The sequence below is a fragment of the Asterias amurensis genome, chromosome 14 (genome assembly GCF_032118995.1).
Source record: "Asterias amurensis chromosome 14, ASM3211899v1".
Taxonomy (NCBI): domain Eukaryota; kingdom Metazoa; phylum Echinodermata; class Asteroidea; order Forcipulatida; family Asteriidae; genus Asterias; species Asterias amurensis.
In genome coordinates, this window is record NC_092661.1 from 20,268,176 (window position 1) to 20,280,620 (window position 12,445).

At 38.1% G+C, this 12,445-nt stretch overlaps 1 protein-coding gene across 1 annotated transcript in view; it reads left to right on the forward strand.

Moving 5' to 3' along the window:
- LOC139947079 (proto-oncogene tyrosine-protein kinase ROS-like) overlaps positions 1-12,445 on the forward strand; it is a 67,383-nt gene that overhangs the window by 7,649 nt on the left and 47,289 nt on the right. Inside the window, exons 2-11 of the mRNA XM_071944916.1 lie at positions 3,503-3,559; positions 4,462-4,521; positions 5,607-5,636; positions 5,951-6,011; positions 6,243-6,409; positions 6,584-6,722; positions 7,156-7,437; positions 8,149-8,313; positions 11,716-11,912; positions 12,244-12,341. Of these exons, the coding sequence (XP_071801017.1) occupies positions 3,503-3,559; positions 4,462-4,521; positions 5,607-5,636; positions 5,951-6,011; positions 6,243-6,409; positions 6,584-6,722; positions 7,156-7,437; positions 8,149-8,313; positions 11,716-11,912; positions 12,244-12,341 (1,256 nt within the window). The remainder of the gene's footprint in view (positions 1-3,502; positions 3,560-4,461; positions 4,522-5,606; positions 5,637-5,950; positions 6,012-6,242; positions 6,410-6,583; positions 6,723-7,155; positions 7,438-8,148; positions 8,314-11,715; positions 11,913-12,243; positions 12,342-12,445) is intronic.

A 12,445-nucleotide genomic window follows, 5' to 3' on the forward strand; every position in this document is an offset into this window, starting at 1 on the left:
TCAGAATTGATTTACAATATACTTGGTGTGAAAAGCTCTGCAGCAAGTATTTAGAGAAGGGATTTCCTTCAAAGTAATATGGTTTGATATTTGTTCTCCTTAAAACATTGAATCTAATAAACAAGTTCGGAGTGTTTTGTTTTTACTTGCTCTCTCCCTGTACCTTTAACACAATTCAGCCCCTTGGTTGGAATGTTTGATTTTTAATAGATCAACAACAATATTAATATTGGATATTTCATGACATTCAAACTTAAGACACCCACAAACACCCACCTCAATTGTCATACAAACTTGGCACTGCCGATGGTCGTTGATATATTTTTATGAAAATGATAAAAAACTTCAAAAGACTCATCCGTGTGTGAAAATCTCCTTGATATTATTGAATAAAAGTATTCAATTGATGGAATGCACTTATTCGTTCCACATGTAGCCTATAAAAGTGATGAATACTGTTCTTGACCTTGAACACAAGTGGAGGTCATTTAGCCGATAGGCTGGGAGTTGCGGTAAGTTTAGGCCAATTTCCTTTTAAGTTATTGCAGACTGGGAGGGATGTTTTTTAATTTATTTTAATTTTTTTTATTTTCCTGGCCAGCTTTGAACTACAGTGTAGTCGATACGTTACACAATCAACCACATTGCCTGCACTTACTATGGATGTTGTAACGCCCACAAAAACTGGCTGGCTCCCAGACTGCCACAACAGAAAGGAAAGGGCAATCCATTGAGTAATGAGCACCATGCTACTAGCTTGTTTTTATTTTATTTTTCGGTTATCACTTTAACAATGCGGATGACGAAGGAAATTGATAAAATCAAAAGCAAATTTTAATTGTCAAAGCAAGCGTTTCAATGTTAAATGTAAAGAAAAAGTTTTATACTTAATTAAAATGCTTAATTTCAAAAAGTAAAAGAATAAAAATAAAAAAGTTAAAGCCATTGGACCCTTTCGGTACAGAAAAAGAAAAAAAAGGTTCACAGATTTACAAATAACTTACAGGGTTTACAGAAGGTAGTGGTGAAATACTTCTCTTGAAATATTATTTCATGAAATGCTTTACTTTTTGAGAAAACAGTAAAACAATATCAATTCTCGTTAACGAGAATTACGGCTTTATTTTAAACACATGTCATGACACGGCGAAACGCGCGGATACAAGGGTGGGTTTCCCGTTATTTTCTCCCGACTCCGATGACCGATTAAGCCCAAATTTTCACAGGTTTGTTATTTGATATAGAAGTTGTGATACACGAAGTGTGGGCCTTGGAAAATACTGTTTACCGAAAGGGTCCAATGGCTTTAACCGGCCCACACAGTTTAACTTCTTGCCAAAATAAACCCTTATTATTCTTGAAAGAGTTATTCATTTTGTTTATTGGAAGTAAACAATGATTACAATTTGTTAACAGATCTAGAATATTGTACAATGTTATAAAACCAACTACCGTGTTTTGTTGTGTGAAAGTAGTTCTTGTTTTTTATGTCCTTTATGCGAACATAATTTTTGTTTAAACCAGCAAAACAAATTTGTTTACCACAAATAATAGCAAAAACCAACTCAACCATGGAATAGTTAAAGTTATATAGTTTAGGTTTATTCCTTCTGACGAAAATTGCAATAAAACCAGAAATAATGATGAAAAACTCTTTTTAAAAATAATTATGAGTGACCAAAATAACAATATGAGACAGAGCTTCCTTTTTGGTAAACAATCTACAGCAATATGCGTTATATGTGGTTGTTGGACTACAGGATGTTAATTGCTTCCTGAATGATGCCAATGGGTCAACCATTAAGGAACTTTTGTCAAGTGTGTTAACATGTGGTTTATATAATCAGGACAATTCCATGAACAATTGTGTGATTTGACATCAAGTATTGGTTGGGCCAAGATGTATTGATTGATATCAAGGTGAAGCTGTTAGCTAAGTCTTGGCCTTTGGTGCACTTGAAAATGGTTCCAGCTTGGTTCCAACTTTTGATGAAAGTGTATCTCAATGCTGTAAAATAAAATGATTTGCCTTAAACTTAATATAAATTCCCTGCATTTGTTATTTTGCATGAAACTTTCAGATTTTCTCTGTTTTCTACATCAGTTGCCTTTTTTGGGGGGTCGGATAAACTGTTGATAAACATCATGCCTGCTTTTGGAGTTGGCATAAATCAAAAGCCAGAGTGTGTGAAAACTGCCCTTCAGATTTTGGGCAAAATTTATAGTTTTTACGTACTATGTGTAGGCCTTGTGTAAAATGTTGGGCAAATCAAACCCTTTCCGTCCCATACACCCATGTGTGGTTGCCAGACCTCAAGGAACATGAGTTTTACAACAGGAAAAGTTAACATGGAACTTTCCTGTTGAATGTAAAAAAACATTTAGCATAAGTACAAGCGCATTCTTTGAACATGACAAAACACCAATTGTCAAGTGCTTGTAGCTGTTATGGTTGAGCTGTGGTTAACCACTGTGCAGAGTGTGCAGTTTAACATTGTTTAAAGTATACTCCCTGTGACCCTGGAATGTGTGGTGATGCTGGGTCTATAAATACAGGTCAAATCAGACCTGTCAAGTCCCAGACAGTTGCCATAGATGGCAACTGCTATGTGGCTGCTGCTATGGCTGCTGCTATGGCTGCTGCTGTGGCTGCTGCTATGGCTGCTGCTATGGCTGCTGCTGTGGCTGCTGCTATGGCTGCCGGTATGGCTGCTGCTGTAGCTGTAGCTATGGCTGCTGTTATGGCTGCTGCTATGGCTGCTGCTATGGCTGCTGCTGTGGCTACTGCTATGGCTGCCGGTATGGCTGCCGCTGTGGCTGCTGCTGTGGCTGCTGCTATGGCTGCTGCTGTGGCTGCTGCTATGGCTGCCGGTATGGCTGCTGCTGTAGCTGTAGCTATGGCTGCTGCTATGGCTGCTGCTGTGGCTGCTGCTATGGCTGCCGGTATGGCTGCCGCTGTGGCTGTAGCTATAGCTGCTGCTATGGCTGCCGGTATGGCTGCCGCTTTGGCTGTAGCTATAGCTGCTGCTATGGCTGCTGCTATGGCTGCTGCTATGGCTGCTGCTATGGCAGCTGCTATGGCTGCTGCCATAGCAGCTGATAGGGGCATTTTATACTTCAAGGAATCATGTGGTGGCCAAGTCACAGCCGCAGCCAGTAATTTAGATTTAAAGTGTGTTGTAAAGTCTGCATTTAGTAAAGCATAGGGGAATCACTGAGTGAAATCATAGAGCTAGGGTGAAATGGTGTGTGAATTGGTGGAATTTGGGGTGTGTACATATTTCCAGCTGTGACAAATTATTGTCAGGTGTTTACCATCTTTGACTTGAAAACATAAATTCTGTCAATTATTTTTTACATTGTGTGTGTGTAATTCATCTTTCGCCAAAAAATCACCTTTCAAGAATATGACAGGATGTGAATAGAAAACAAATAGGCTACAATGTTTTAAGTAGATTTTACATTTTGACCTTGAATCATATTTTGATATTTTTCTTGACAGGCTGACGGTGGTTTTACAGAAACGTCATCATGTGATCAAACATGCCTCTTGAATTCTGTAAGTACATTAGTTATGTCTGTAAATAGGGGGTTTTCAGAACAATTCTTTTCTTTGACTTATGTTGACAATTATTAAAGGCAGTGCACACTATTTGTAATGTAATTGTCAAAGACTAGCCTTCACAGTTGGTATATCTCAACATGCATAAAATAACAAACCTGGGAAAATTGGAGCTCGAGTTGCGAGATAATATAAATGAAAGAAAAAATAACCCTTGTCACACAAAGTTGTGTGCGTTTAGATGGTTGATTTCGAGTCCTCAAGTTCTAAATGTGAGGTCCCGAAATCAAATTAGTGGAAAATTACTTCTTTCTCGAAAACTATGGCACTTCAGAGGGAGCCGTTTCTCACAATGTTTTATACCATCAACCTCTCCCCATTATTCGTCACCAAGAAAGGTTTTATGCCAATAATTATTTTGAGTAATTACCAATAGAGTCCACTGCCTTTAAGAATACTTTTCTGGAGGATTGCCACTAGTATGAATTTTCTAATTGGTCCTCTAGAACAAGGGGAGACCCAGACCCACTACCCTAGCTCTTTATTTATGGTGATGTAGAGAGACAGTAGAATTGTAACATCCAGGAGGTTGAGGGGGCTTCATCCTCTAGACCAAGGGGAGACCCAGACCCACTACCCTAGCTCTTTATTTATGGTGATGTAGAGAGACAGTAGAATTGTAACACCCAGGAGGTTCAGGGGGCTTGATCCTCTAGACCAAGGGGAGTCCCAGACCCACTACCCTAGCTCTTTATTTATGGTATTGATTTGTAGAGACATCCTTTGAAATGTAACACCCTGGATGTTCAGTCAGTGTCCCTTTCATAAAGAGTGCAACCCTTTTTTCAGGATGTTAAATCACTGCCTGATTTGATGGTGATTTGATCTTTTGATTTCAGTGTACTGCAGGGTGTGGGCTATGGGACAACACAACAACCCAGTCATGCAACCAAGCATGTGTAAGTCATTATTGATTCATCTACTCTATGTTTTGTTTAACTAAAGAGATAATGAGTGATAAATCCATAGAATAGGAACGTTGGATGATAATAGACAGAGTGGGAGGGGTTAATATTAAGTGACTGGAGTCAAAGCTCAATTTATTAATTATCAATTATCTTCAGATTATTATGAAGGTTTATTTGATGAGATTAGATGGTGATATGAGACAGTGAGGTTCAAGTGTTGATGTTTTCTTGAGTCCGGTAGGACTGATATTGCAATTACCTCCGTGCCCCTGGGTCATGGCCTTGCTGCCCTATCTGATATGGACAGCAGAAAGTTATTTTGTTCACACAGAGAGACCAAGGAAACTGCGTCATCCTAACAACAGTGAAGTACATGTATTAAGGAAACTGCGTCATCCTTACAACAGTGAAGTATTAAGCCAAGTCCATGTTTGTTTGTTATCAGATTGTGTGTCAATGTGTGTGAATTGCTGCCAATACGCCAACAAGAAAAACAAACATTTATTTTTACTTCAAATCAAATTCTCAAAAATCATAAAGATAACACCATTAAGAATGCCCCAGATTGCACTTCAATGATCTTATTGCAAAGATAAACACCAAGTAAAAACACTCTTAGGGCTTTGTTTCAATCCTGCGTGCTCCAGCATTGTCTAGATTAAAAACAAATCCTTGTGAAAACTGAACAAATATACAACATGAAGCATTGATGAAATTAAAATCAGAGAACTTACAGTAGGACCATGCAATCCATTTATTCACCCTAGTCCTTTGTGTGGGTTTGAGATTGATTCTTCTTCATTTTGAGGCATTGTATGGTAGAGTTTCAGTACAGTTTTTATGAATGAAAAACACAAATCGGTGACAAACTTTTAAAACCTTGCAGGGCCATGACCCTTCCATTTTTAACTGCCCGTTTAGACCTCATCACCTACCTGGGTTTTTCCGTATTCAGCTATTTCGAAATATTTGATTGCCTAAAGGTCTACAAAGTGGGATGAGACCACTTGAAATAAATCTTGACACAAATATTCAAATGTATCGTTATTGTTTGTTGTCTTGTTTCTTTCTCGTAGGATTCTATGTTTTCTTCCGAACAAGAAAAGGTAAATATGAAAGTTTTAGATCATTTTGGGGTAAGTCAGTTCCTTTGTGCTTATTTTGACTCCCAAATTGACTCCCAAAATGGCCGACAAGATGTGCACATATGAGTGTATTGCGCATTCGCAAGGGGTTTATACAGGGACACCATTGTTGAATTGAAGAATTATGACATCAATTTGAGCTAACGTAGGAGTTCTTCACCCCTCCACAAATCTTACTAAAAGTATGAAACTATTTATACAAGGGAATTGATTTGATGTCTGGGTACATTATGATTGTGAACACATCATTTGATTTGTATGTTGATTTGTTTAAGATGGAGTCATGCTACTCAGGATGCCGTCATGCAGAAGATGAATATGCAGCACTTATTACAGGTAAGAAAAAAAACTAAGCACGCTCAGTGGGCGTGCAGTTCAGATAACTGTTTCAGCCACGTTTGTTTTGTATGAACATCAAATAAAATAAATGTCACTGGTACCACTATTCCAATTGGTAAATCTTACCCATGTCTGTAATTAGATGTTTTGTCCCAAGATGAATGTCTATTTTTTTTCTGACTGTGGTAAATAACCTGGATGAACTTTCTCTTTGTGTTTTATTTGCAGCCTTAGTTGGTACCCCATCAGCTCCCTTTGTTGTGTCAATGGAAAGCATTACAAACACCAGCTTTGATATCAGCTGGTTACCAGCCAGCCATGAAGCTGTGATGTATAAATTACAGTGGAAGTATGTGGACATAGAGGGCAGTATATGGACATCTTATAACATCCAGGTAATCTGCGGCTTAACCCTCTTACTATCTGACCAGTAATTGCTTCCAAATTAAAACTAATTAAAGTTTCTTTTTCCTGGTGATTTGCAAGTTGTATACTTTGTCTGTAGCAGGTAGGCCTTAGATAAGAAAGACTTATAGATTGAACTTCAAAAATTTCTGCTTTCTCTACAGGCTGTTTCTACCACACAGATACCAGTGACTGGACTATATCCCTACGTAACATACTCGTTCCGTATACAATGGGTTATCACAACTAGACATGTGTTGTCATCTCCAGAAAGTGTTGAAGTTACTACTGAACCATATGGACGTAAGTTTTAAGGAGGCAATTACTAAGAGGGAAAATAAGTCGCATTTTAAATTTCAGATTGTTGACACTCAAAGAACAATTTCTTTTGTGAGCAGTGTAGTTGGTTGCCCCCAAATTGCCTGTAGGCCCTTATGTTTAACGTTGGCATTGTTAGTATGAAGTACAGTGTTGACTCCTTTAGTCTGTGCCATTGGACTCCTGGTCATGAACAGGTGTCTTTTGGCAAGAAACTTATTGCTTCTCTGCATATAGATGGTTAACACCCTGTACACCCATTTGCCTGCCGATGCTGCATACTCCTAAGGAGTTGAGATGGTTTCAGTGTTTGATTGCCTTTTTCAAGAAGCTTTATTTTGATATTTCAGCTTCATTATCTGCACCAATCATAACTTGCCTTGTTTCATGAATTTTTAATTTGCTTGGTATATTTCAGCTCCATTATCAGGACCCATCATAACTAGCCTTGTTTCAAGAAGTTCCTCTACCATATCAGTGTCTTGGCTGAAGCCTAACTTCCCCAGTGGTCCAATCATTGAGCATATAGTGACCGTAGAGAATGCTGCTGGTGATAGACTGGTTACCATGGCTACTAGCTCACATACATTTGGTAGACTGGTGCCGAATACTTCCTACACAGTGACTGTTGAAGCTAGAAATGCTGAAGGGACGAGTCCAGGAGCCGCACAGAATGTTACCACCCTACCCGCAGTCAATGGTATGTTAAACAGGTTTTATGTTTACCTATACCTTGCCCCAATTTAATAAAACGGGTTGTATTTTTTACCTACAAATGTCCTGATTGGGGAGCTATGATATCTCAATGGGAAACGGTGGTTTCAATGAGGGTAGAAGCATGCCCCAACTGGGATAGTATACCTTTTACCTGCCTAAGCGGTAAATATTCCCTACAAGTTTCTGCTGAAAAAGAAGAGAAAATACCAGTCGTTGCGGCTGTATTGCTATGTTAACAGGGCCCAATTTGATGGCTCTGTTAATTGTAAGCAAATAATCTGCGCTTACAGAAGCAGGGATCTTTAGAATCAGTGAGATTTAAGATGGGAATATTTCTCTGGAGGATTGGTACTGGTATCAACTTTAGAATCAGTGAGCTTTCAGAGGGAAACATTTTTCTGAAGGAATGGTACTGGTATGAACTTGAGAATCAGTGAGCTTTCAGATGGGAATATTTCTCTGGAGGATTGGTACTGGTATGAACTTTAGAATCAGTGAGTTTTCAGATGGGAATATTTCTCCGGAGGATTGGTACTGGTATGAACTTTAGAATCAGTGAGCTTTCAGATGGAAATATTTCTCTGGAAGATTAGTACTGGTATGAACTTTAGAATCAGTGAGAGATAAGATGTAAATATTTCTCTGCAGGAATGGTGTACTTTGTGTTTAATCTGGTTTTGTTTTCTGTGAATAGATACTGGTATTCAGCCATTCTTAGTGGCTGGAGTCACAGCCTACAGTTTCCCGCTGGAAACTAAAGCATCGTACATCTCCTTCACACCTCTTGACAAACTTGAAAATGCAGCCATCTTCCCAAGTGACTTACACATCGTGGATGTTGAAGAACAAACCATTGCAGGTTAGACCAATATTAAGTTTGTTAACCTTTTTCTTGCAGAAAATATTGACCAACACTCCTTACCCAATACTAAGAGCAATAAATAAACACATCAGAGAGTTCATACACTCTGATAATTTGAAGACTAGTCAAATGGGGGTGTATACATCATCATCACTATAAATGCATTATTAATTTTGTTATCATATAAAGACTGGTTCAACGAAATAGCCGGTAAATAGACCGATCCACTAAGCTCCGCCCCATTGCGTATTGACCAATCACAACGCAACGAAGGTCCGACAAATAAGGTCCGACATGCGTGCGCGTATCTTGGCGCATGCGCAGAGTTGTGCAGAAAGGCATTGGAGAGACCCACGTGTTCTTGCTCACACGTGCGTGGTGGGCGGTATCTACTGGATCAGTGTATTGCCTCCAAACAAGCACATTGCTTTGTAAACAAATCTGTGTAATGTGCAGTGCGCATGTTGTGTGGGACCATCAAATGACAGATGGGTCTCATGTGCAGCACATACCATGTGTGCATGAACACACACACTATCTATTTTAAAACCAACGTAAATGAAAAGTGTTTTAATTTCTGGCACCATTCATTTTCATTCCCTTACACTATGGTTCTTAAAAGTATTCATAAATAGTGAAGTATGTGTATGAGATCAGATCCCTTGCAAAAGTTGACTGTTTATGTGGGAGTGGGGGTTGGGACAATGTCAGCTTCGTGGTGTGTTCAAGCGATCTAGGTCACTAACTAAGCTCTTGGATGGTACCCTTGCCTACACCTTTATAGACTGTGAAGGGGAAACATGTTTCATCACCAGGAGTAGGTGGCAACATCCCCCTGGTGACAGTTGGTTTTGGTTAACAGCCCAAATAAGTTAAGTGTAGCCCTAATAATAATAATAATAATAAGACTTGTAATGCGCACGTATCCACCCTGCTGGGTGTCCATGGCCTTGTGATGTTAGGCTGTCTCTCATTAAAAACTTACCACAATTAAATAACACACTAATTAATTTGACATTCCAAAAACTTGTTAATGAGTACTGATGTATGGAGGGAGGAGTCTCTGTACGGCTTTAGATATTTCAGATTGTTGGATGATTTAATGAGTACTACTGTATGGAGGGAGGAGTCTCTGTATAGCTTAAGATATTTCAGAGCGTTCGATGATTTAATGAGTACTTCTCTACTGTATGGAGGGAGGAATCTCTGTATAGCTTTAGATATTTCAGAATGTTGGATGATTTAATAAGTACTACTCTACTGTATGGAGGGAGGAGTCTCTGTATAGCTTTAGATATTTCAGAACTTTGGATGATATAATGAGTACTACTCTACTGTATGGAGGGAGGAGTCTCTGTATAGCTTAAGATATTTCAGAGCGTTCGATGATTTAATGAGTACTTCTCTACTGTATGGAGGGAGGAATCTCTGTATAGCTTTAGATATTTCAGAATGTTGGATGATTTAATAAGTACTACTCTACTGTATGGAGGGAGGAGTCTCTGTATAGCTTTAGATATTTCAGAACTTTGGATGATTTAATGAGTACTACTCTACTGTATGGAGGGAGGAGTCTCTGTATAGCTTTAGATATTTCAGAACGTTGGATGATTGAATGAGTACTACTGTATGGATGGAGGAGTCTCTGTATAGCTTTAGATATTTCAGAACGTTGGATGATTTAATGAGTATTACTGTATGGAGGGAGGAGTCTCTGTATAGCTTTAGATATTTCAGAACTTTGGATGATTTAATGAGTACTACTCTACTGTATGGAGGGAGGAGTCTCTGTACAGCTTTAGATATTTCAGAACGTTGGATGATTTAATGAGTACTACTGTATGGATGAAGGAGTCTCTGTACAGCTTTAGATATTTCAGAACGTTGGATGATTTAATGAGTACTACTGTATGGATGGAGGAGTCTCTGTATAGCTTTAGATATTTCGGAATGTTGGATGATTTAATGAGTACTACTGTATGGAGGGAGGAGTCTCTGTATAGCTTAAGATATTTCAGAGCGTTCGATGATTTAATGAGTACTTCTCTACTGTATGGAGGGAGGAATCTCTGTATAGCTTTAGATATTTCAGAATGTTGGATGATTTAATAAGTACTACTCTACTGTATGGAGGGAGGAGTCTCTGTATAGCTTTAGATATTTCGGAATGTTGGATGATATAATGAGTACTACTCTACTGTATGGAGGGAGGAGTCTCTGTATAGCTTAAGATATTTCAGAGCGTTCGATGATTTAATGAGTACTTCTCTACTGTATGGAGGGAGGAATCTCTGTATAGCTTTAGATATTTCAGAATGTTGGATGATTTAATAAGTACTACTCTACTGTATGGAGGGAGGAGTCTCTGTATAGCTTTAGATATTTCAGAACTTTGGATGATTTAATGAGTACTACTCTACTGTATGGAGGGAGGAGTCTCTGTATAGCTTTAGATATTTCAGAACGTTGGATGATTGAATGAGTACTACTGTATGGATGGAGGAGTCTCTGTATAGCTTTAGATATTTCAGAACGTTGGATGATTTAATGAGTACTACTGTATGGATGGAGGAGTCTCTGTATAGCTTTAGATATTTCGGAATGTTGGATGATTTAATGAGTACTACTGTATGGAGGGAGGAGTCTCTGTGTAGCTTTAGATATTTCAGATTGTTGGATGATTTAATGAGTACTACTGTATGGATGGAGGAGTCTCTGTATAGCTTTAGATATTTCGGAATGTTGGATGATTTAATGAGTATTACTGTATGGAGGGAGGAGTCTCTGTATAGCTTTAGATATTTCAGATTGTTGGATGATTTAATGAGTACTACTGTATGGATGGAGGAGTCTCTGTATAGCTTTAGATATTTCGGAATGTTGGATGATTTAATGAGTACTACTGTATGGAGGAAGGAGTCTCTGTATAGCTTTAGATATTTCAGAACGTTGGATGATTTAATGAGTACTACTGTATGGAGGGAGGAGTCCTGTATAGCTTTAGATATTTCAGAACGTTGGATGATTTAATGAGTACTACTGTATGGAGGGAGGAGTCTCTGTATAGCTTTAGATATTTCAGAACGTTGGATGATTTAATGAGTACTACTGTATGGAGGGAGGAGTCTCTGTATAGCTTTAGATATTTCAGAACGTTGGATGATTTAATGAGTACTACTGTATGGAGGGAGGAGTCTCTGTATAGCTTTAGATATTTCAGAACGTTGGATGATTTAATGAGTACTACTGTATGGAGGGAGGAGTCTCTGTATAGCTTTAGATATTTCAGAACGTTGGATGATTTCCTCAACAGTGTGATAATTGATCCTAAGAAATGATTCTTTTCTATCTCAATCATATGTTGATGCACTTATCTAAATTACAATGGACTTGTTGCAGATGTTGCCGTTCATTATTGGAAAAGTCTCCTCTTCCTGTCGGACACTTCAGGAACGATTCATCGGCGTACTGTAGATGTTAATAACCTAGAATCATGGAATACTTCTTCTGAGGTCATCTTTAACAGCTCAAAGGTTGTGACCTTACTGACTGTTGATTGGCTGTTTGATCATCTTTACTTTGTACAGGAAAACCAGGTAAGAATTGTGCTATAAATAGACCTTTTAATTCATGAAAGTTAAACTAAATTGTGTTTTCATAATCATTAAAGCAATGTAAGTGTGAATTCATGGTTACCAAAAGCGTTTGCATTATAGACGATAGATAATATTGGTTTATTCAATATATAACATTGGTTTATTACATCTATAAAATGTGTTTATTACATCTATAATATTGGTTTATTTAAACTATAATATTGGCTTGTTCAATCTATGATATTGGTTAATTCAATGTATAATATTGGTTTATTTAATCTGTAATATTGGTTTATTCAATCTATATTATTATTGGATGTTTTCTTTATAGATATTAAGATGTGATCTTTCTTGTAGTCAGACACCAGAGGTTGTCATTGATGCTTTAGACTCGTCACCATCTGAGCTTCATATTGATCCTTATAATGGGTGAGTGTTAACCAAGATGAATTTCTTAGATCTCAGGAATGATGCCAGACTCTGCAAGTTTCCTTAATTATTTGAGCAGTGAGTCGTATCAAAATTTACCTCGT